At 39.8% G+C, this 8,276-nt stretch overlaps 1 protein-coding gene across 4 annotated transcripts in view; it reads right to left on the bottom strand.

The window, feature by feature from the left end:
• Positions 1–1,391: 1,391 nt before the first annotated feature.
• The window catches only part of LOC139636953 (high affinity choline transporter 1-like), a 36,562-nt gene continuing 29,677 nt past the window's right edge, over positions 1,392–8,276 (bottom strand). For all 4 annotated transcript variants that reach the window (XM_071505399.1, XM_071505400.1, XM_071505401.1 and 1 more), the window contains 4 exons: positions 7,075–7,218; positions 6,671–6,824; positions 6,242–6,459; positions 1,392–4,805 (listed from right to left, as the gene is read on the bottom strand). In XM_071505399.1, coding sequence (XP_071361500.1) covers positions 4,263–4,805; positions 6,242–6,459; positions 6,671–6,824; positions 7,075–7,218 — 1,059 coding nt within the window. In that variant the 3' untranslated portion in view covers positions 1,392–4,262. The remainder of the gene's footprint in view (positions 4,806–6,241; positions 6,460–6,670; positions 6,825–7,074; positions 7,219–8,276) is intronic.

The following is an 8,276-nucleotide window of genomic DNA, read 5'->3' as shown; positions in this document are numbered from 1 at the left end:
CAACCACCATTGTTCTCGAAAGTTATTCAACAGGAACTGGCCCTTTAACCAAATGTTCTTACTTGCCTGAGGGAATGAGTAAAGTACCTGCTGCTATCACTACCTGATAGTAAAATGAGAAGATTAACACCACTACAGCTAGCAGCTTGTTATCTTAGCTTAGTTTAGCCTGGCTCAGTTCAAAGGCTGTAAAATCTGTCTACCAGCACCTCTTAACCTCATCGCTTAACACATTATATCCTATTTCTTGAATCTATACTAAAACCTTGACACAAAGCCAGGATAGCAGCTTTCCTCATATCCTGTCTAAGCTAAACTAACCAGCTGCTGACTGTAATTTCATACTGATCATACAGCCACAGGAGTAGTGTTAGTTTTGTCATCTAAGTCTCTGGAAGAATGCAAATCAGTGTATTCCCCAAAATGTTGAATTATTCTTGTAAGCTGGGAGTCAGCTGCTGGAAAGCACTATCACTGTTCTGCTGCTGACTGCTGTGTGTTTGCAGAAGTAAACAAAAGCTCCAGTTGTCAGAGCAGGACACCTAACCAATTTTACTTGTGGTCATAAGCGTCCCCAAATTAAACAGCCCACAGATGTAACATGAAAGCTTTGCCTCGGTCTGTCAGAGTGAGGATTTAACACTGGCCTCTTAAATGTGGGGCATGGACTGCTCTGGTGTGCACCACAGTTTATATTTATATCTAGACTGCCAAAGCAAAACTCAATTCTCAAAATAGTAAGTAAGTAAAATACAACATAGGACTTATAGCAGCTGCTACTCTCCTGGGGTTTGCAGTGAAAAGGCAACTCCTGCTCCTCGTGCTGTCTCACACCACTGCAGTGCTGATGGTACATTTTTACTGTCGCTTTTTAAAGTCTATAGCCAAGCCAGCAGCTCCACAAGGCTGCACTTTGTCACAGCAGTGCTTTGAATGCTACCATCAGCAGGCTAACATGCTCAAAATGACAGTGTAACATGCTGACACTTATCAGGTTTTAATCTTTATTGTTGTCCATCTTAGTTCATCTTGTTCTGCATATCTTCGAGTTGTACCATGTCTTCCTCTGGTTGTTTTTGCCACCATTTCGACCACACCCCTGCTCCAATGTGAAATAACTAAAGTCACAGTTACATAACATTAATGCCACTGCCTTGCAGCTGTACACTCCACCAACCAGTTTAAATGCAGTCTGAATCCATGTCTGTCCAGGTTCACAAATCTTCACTAATTCCATGTAGTGAAGACTTTGAATGCAGCTTGCCCAACATTAAAGGGAAACATCTTCTGAATTTTTTAAAAACCTAATGTATATTTACAGATTGCAAAAGCTTCAAATGTAAGGAAAATGTTTCCTGGAAAGCTCATGACTGACTGACATGACTCAAACATTTGGTTTCAGCTTTCAGCTTTTATTCTGAGAGAGCATCACCCCATGGGGATTGACATTATTCGATTACAAAGTAGGACCTTACCAAGTGGCAAGAGAGAACAGCCTTCATGAAAGTTCAGTATACAAACAACACAGTTAATGATAATCAACATGCATAATAGTATAAAACCCAACACATATTAGGGGAAAATACAATGTAGAACTCACTACCTACTTTATTGTAAAACTGACATTTTTCCAGTACTTTCATGGATTGTTGTTTGACTGAACCAAACATGGAAAATAAAACATTTCTGCTCAAAAAGTAATGAAATGGACAGATGAAAATATACTCCATTATTAGGATATTGCCATCTTTTACTATATGGTGGACGGCTTGCTGACAACCACTGGCAAGTTTTTCTTCCATCAAATTATGACATTATCTGAGATTTCTTTGGGCAGGAGTGCTCATTCCAAATGGCTATCACTTTCACTCATAGGCATGTTACATGTTTTTCCTGTAATATGTGTGCAATCACCATTAATGAATTTAAATGCGTGGAGGTGAAAATACACTGAATTTATTTTAAAAATTGCTAACTTGAGATAAAATACTTCTGTTTTTTTTTCCTCTACTCAATGCATAGCAAATAACTGATAAAAAAAACAAAGTGTAAATATACAAATCATGATCAGACTGTACAGTACAAGAGTATAATACAGGTAGAAATCACAATCATACATATAAAAAGATACATGCAGTGTGTCCTGCATGCATCCTGTTTTGAGACAGTTTGTTCTGTGTGCAATCAGTCTTTGGAAAATAACATTCATACAATATGCTTAGGACAGAAATCAGAATCATAGATTAAAATTTTGCATACCTAAAGCCAACATTACCACTCCATGAGGTATTTAAACAGTGACTAGAGTATACACCCATTTTACAATGTGCAGCAAGTAACCATTGACAGCGGAGTGAAACCAGTTTCCAGTGATATTAAAAGGCAACAGTATGATAGAGGAAGAGTTTTTGACTGTCACTCATTAGCAGGAATCTCTCTGCACAACAAACTACTATAGAGGCTCAGTACAACAAAACATACATTAAAAACCAAAGGCGTCAATTGAACAGTCTGTTCTTTAATAAAATCTGACCATAAAACAGTGAAATTTGAACTGTTGTGAAAATTTTAATGTAAATATTCAGAAACTTAGCTGCAAACTTTTTCACCACATAGAGAAAAAATATGATCCCATTGTAAACTAAAGCTTTGCATAAAATATACAAGAAAAAAAAACAACAACTTTACAGTACAAAATCACAGACAAAATGAAAGGCTCACACTGATGGATGGTGTGGAAAAACAAGGGTAAGGAATGGGTGAGGAGGAGGAAAATGAGGGAGATGTCTGGTGCTCTTTCTCTTGGTGCAGTTGTAGCAAACTGCATGTGAGTAAACTGCAGCTGAGGGGAATGGGCTTGTAGTAACTGTAGCATGCTGGGAAATTGAGTTCTACAGTTCTGTCTCTTCTTCTGTGTTGATATTCACAATAAAATGGGTAAAGTCAAATAGTCATTAAAACAAAAAAATACTGAGTGTTTAAAAAAGCCTGAAGTGTTTGTGTCACATCTGTCCAAGTGTTTTTGGTTGCTGTTTGTGATTTTCATTATCAATTGCACAACAAAGCCAGCGTTACACTGCAACCCAACTCAGAGCAGTCCGACTGGGTGAAACACTTTAGTCATCAGTACCTCGGTGGTTTCAAACGTAGTCTCAGTGTAGTAAAAAAATGTCTTAAACTTGCTGGTGTCTGGGGTGAATTTCCCCACTGTGGGACTAATAAAGGCTATCTTAAGCAGTATTTAAAGAAAGGAGCTAAAGGTTCCACTGTGAAATTTTGACATGTAACTATAACTCTTCACATATTAGATGTGTTCACACAACTCTGATTACTTTCAGATTCATTTTAACAACATTTGAGGACCACTGTTGGGAGTGTGGACTTTTGCTAGAGAAATTTCTGATGAAATGTAGCTAAGCAGCTCACGGCGGCACATCAGCAAAAATCAAGAACATTCAAATAAACTGTTAAATAATGACACATCTGTCACAAATGCGCTGTGGAACAGTGCAGAGTGGGCGCTCATTCTTTGTTCTTTGGCTAGCATGTCTTGTTTTGGTGTGAAAGAGAGCCCTGTCATGCTCGTCAAACCATGTGCAGAGGTTCACACTGAGAAGGAAGCTGCTTCATCAGATACGTTTCCTGCCAGCCAAGCTGATTTTGATGCATTGCCATTTTCTGAGAAGGTATGTGACATATTCTGAAAAATAGACAGATTTTGTTTATGTGGATTGTAAACTGTTTATCTCAATTATGTTGGACTGATTGTTCCTTTGGCATGAAGTCCATTTCTCATGCGAGTGTCTTGACATAAAGTGTTGCCACAGTGCTGCAGTCTTTAGAACCAGTCTGGTCTCTGGTCTGTCAAAAAGGAGCCCTCCTCTGTATTTGGGGGATGTCTCAATTCATCAAAATGTAAAATATTTATATAAAATCTGTACCAATCCAATCTTTATTGGAGAATATCTAATGAAAAAGAGGCACAAGTTGTATCATTGTGAATATTTCACTTAAGATCTTTTTTAAAATGGAAATTAATTTTATTGACTTGACGGTTAAACTTGCCTCTGGCTTCTTTGTGTGCACTGCTTATATTACAGTATTATAGTGATGTATGACAATATATAAACTAACTAAAGAAAAACCATCACTTTTACTGTATAGAATCTGTGTTTATTGTCCCATCTTTGCTGTTGTTCTGCCTCTGTGAATTCATACTTGGCAGACAAATCTGCCTCCAGCCTCCCTCTTTGCAAGCCTCCTCAGCAGCTGGTGGTGTCCAGTAGCTGCTTGGCAGCGGAGGCCTCTTCGTTATCAGAGTTGGTCCTCTTGTCATCTGTGGCTCTGGCTGTTGGTTTCTGCTTGCGTTTGATCTTAAACACATCCCACTTCTCAGACAGTAGGCATTTGTTGAAAATGATGGATGCCAACCAGGAGAAAAGCAGAATTGACAACAGTGTGATTAACATGATGGCAGTGCGGAAGGGGAAGAACTGGGTGAGCCTCCCCTTCTCGTCAAGCCGGCAGCCAGGGAATTGGATGGCGGGTGGCAGGCCGATGAGGGGCTCGCCGCTCAGTATCCTCAGGATGAGTCCCATTATGTAACCCACGGTGGCTCCGTAACCATTAGACACCTTGAAGAAGAGGATGCACACCAGCTGAGGGAACATGATGGTGTAGGACATGTCCACGCCCACGAGCCAGAAGACCAGGACGCTGCTGTCCAGGAAGGTGAGGGCGGTGCCAGCCAGACCCACCACCACAACTGAAATACGAATCACCCACTGCATCTCACGGTCTGATGCCTGAAGGAGTAGAAAGAATGACAAGAAAGACAAAGAGAGTTAAGTTTCACATTACACTGTGTTATACAATATAAAGGATCTAAGGATCGCCTGGATGTGACGCCTCCATGACCAAGAAATTCCCTTTACAAAGACACAGTATCCATAAGTTACAGCATTGTAAAAGACCAGCAGTGAACTGGGCCCATTACGTGGAACATTCCCTGGGACTGAAATAATGAAACAGATCATTGTTTTAAGAGAGCAAATATCACGCAAATCTCACTCTGCTAATCACAGTGTAAAGTATGTACAGTATTGTAGAGACAATAGCTACTTTGTTGCCACCCTCAGCTTGTGTTGGTTGTACATTATAGTGATACAGTCTCTGGGTTGTAAATGATTGTCACTAAAGGAATTACTTATTTTTAATAGATTTGTAAATGGAATCACATTTTAAAATACTAAAATACGTAAATAATAATTGAATTAGTAACATCAAATTAATAAAGGCAATAATTGAATCTAATCACAACAAAGAATCAAGACTTAGTGTCTACAGTCATGCTAGCGGCACTATCAGGCTTTACTTTGAGCTAAATGCCTACATCAGCAGGCTAACACGGTCAAAATGACAAAATTAACATGCTGGTTTTAAGCAGGTAGAATGTTTATAGCATATTAATTTAGCATGCTAATATATGCTAATTAGCAGTAAACACAAAGTACAGTTGAGGCATGTCATTAGTTTTGCAGGTATTTGGTCAAAGACCAAACCAAAAACTACTGGGCAAATTTGAATTTTGACCTCATGTTGACATTAGATGGAAAGTCAGGGTAATTAGGATGCAATATCTGAGAAGCAGAGGTTGTGATATTTTATAAAATAAGAGAACTTTGACCTGCTGTTGGCAATAGAGGAAAGGTCAGAGGATCACCAAAGTTATTAGAAATTGTCAACGGGGCACCATGAATATCTGTGCCACATTTTATAGCCACCCATCTAACGGCTTTTAAGATATTTCAGGAAAACAGCAAAAATATCAACCTGCTGGTGGCACTGAAGGAAAGATCAGGGGATCATCAAGGTCAGTAGGAAATATCATGTAGTTGATGAGATATTTCACTCTGGGGTGGATTGACGGAATGACAGACCATCATTATCATCCCTCGAGCCACATCACTAACATAGCTAAAAATAAGGCCCCAGATAAACCAGTGCTTTTAAAGTTATCAAGCCTAGCTCAGCAGAGTAACAGTACTTGCTGTCTCTGCAGCCTCTGACGCCAGTGGAATTCACATAATTTTATTTGGTTGAACTACCTTTAAATACATATTCAAATCAACTAAATTACAGAACAAGAACACATCTTAGTCATAGATAATGGTTTTCTACGTATCCTTCGGATTTGTTGAAGTGTATACACACCATTGATATCGCTCTCCAAACTTCTCACCTGCTTCCTGATGATGTTCTTGTAAATATTAGAAGAGAACAATGAGGCAGAGGATAGAAGAGCCGAGTCCATGGAGGACATGACAGCAGCAGCTACAGCTCCGATGCCGATGACGGAGATGTATGGGGGTGTGAGGAATTGCAGGGCAATGGGGAGGATGGAGCCTGCCTGCTCACGCTCATATGGGGTGGGCAATCCATAGCTAGTTGAGTTCCAGTCTGGGAGGAAGGATGGGTGAATATTTGGATTAAGACCAAAGGAAAGTTTGAAAGAGCGAGGGCAGTAATAAATGAATGACACAAGAAAGAGGGGCTTAACCTGATAAATATGTCTTAATTCTGTGAAATGGTGGGGAAAAAAAAATGTATAAATTGTGATTGTTCCCCGAGACCAATGCAGATGCTAAGCTTGTAAGTTAATAGTTTGTACCTGTGGATGCAGCCACAGCTCCCACCAGCACAGAGGGGATACCCAGCACCAGGCAGAAGGCTGACGAGGCGAAGCAGGTCACTTGAGCCTGGGTGTAAGATGAAGCTGACAGGATTCTTTGGTAGAACGCTTGGTAGGCCAAGCCCCCCAGAGCCTAGCGCAAACACATGACAGGATACAGTAGGTAGGGCAATACAGGACAAGAAGAACAATTCTCTCATGACTTTGTTGTTATGTTTGGCCGTTGGCTCATCTAATGAAATAAGCCTATTTAATTTAACTGCTGGGTTGAATTTAATTTAACTGCTGTGATGGAAGGAGTTATGTAAATACTGATTGAGCTATGTATCAGACACCATTAAAAGATGTCGGCATTCTGCAACAACCTCTCCCACTCCACTCACCAGCAGCATGAAGTCGTCGAACCACTTGCCAGCCCTATCGAGCTCCACCGTGCCGACCCAGGGAGCCTGGAAGGTCTGGTTATAGGCCGTCAGTGAGATGTCCACAGAGTGAGGGTTGGTCATCAGGAAAGGAACACACACCCACTGTATACACAAACACACGGACACAGCTAATCTGATTATGGGTCCAGTGGGGGAAGTTTTCAGTTAAACACTGTGAATTAGGAATCTGAAACTAGAGCTGGAGCTAAAGCTCTAGTTTTTAGCAGTGTAGAGTGATTTCATTTCACACTGGGGTTAAGCTTAAAGTTTAAAATAATCTCACTATCAGGTCTATTTAGTAGCTGTTCAGGAGCTTTTCAGTCATATCACATAATCTTTATCAGTTGATGCAGTATTCATGGAATTTAAAACTCAAGTCAACGTGAAAAAGAAGTTTACTCATGAAGGTCATGTTATATGATTAAAAGAAAAGCTATTAAATGGAACTTGTAGGGAGACTGTCAGCTTCTGTTTCTAAGGATAAGAATAAACCTTCGAGCTTAATCTGTATATAGGCTAAATGACTGTGTGTACAACAGTCAGCTTGAAATCCACACAAATATTGACCAGCAGAAAGTTATCTTCTTAAGCAAACAGGGAGCCACAGCATTATCCACCTTTATTTAACCCACTATTTAACTTGCAAACTATTCTACAAAACAAATAGTCTCAGACATTTATGTTATGAGACAAGAATTAATTGTACAAATATGTGTTTTGAATAAACTGTGAACTGGTTCTGGTTTTGGCCCATATAAACTAGAAGTGCCACTGCCACTAAGCTTGGCATTCACTCTGTGACCTTTATCCCCCTTTTAAATATATCTTTATCAAATGAAATAATGTACAGTCCTGAGTACACAATGACAAAGGGAGTAAACCTACATAGTATAGGGAAAACAGAACAGAAAACTGAGAACTATTGTGACTTACTGGCATGTTGCCAACTGGCTGCGGTATTAGTGGTTAATTTGTCATTTCCAGCTAGCCCTGTGGGTAGTCTATATGCAGCCACATATTTCACAATCAACTTATAGCAGCCATTTTGAACGTGGAGTGAAGGAAGGAAACATCAGACATACTTCACAGTTCTAATCAAATCAGTGATGCTTTAATTTAGCTGGTAATTCAATCAGCTAGCATAGTTACTAAGCTACCAG

The sequence above is a fragment of the Trachinotus anak genome, unplaced genomic scaffold, assembly GCF_046630095.1.
Source record: "Trachinotus anak isolate AG129_WGS33_773 ecotype Australia unplaced genomic scaffold, CSIRO_AGI_Tana_v1 ptg000019l, whole genome shotgun sequence".
Lineage (NCBI taxonomy): Eukaryota > Metazoa > Chordata > Actinopteri > Carangiformes > Carangidae > Trachinotus > Trachinotus anak.
The sequence above is the reverse complement of the archived record's forward strand: the minus strand, read 5'-3'. Positions and strand labels throughout refer to the sequence as shown.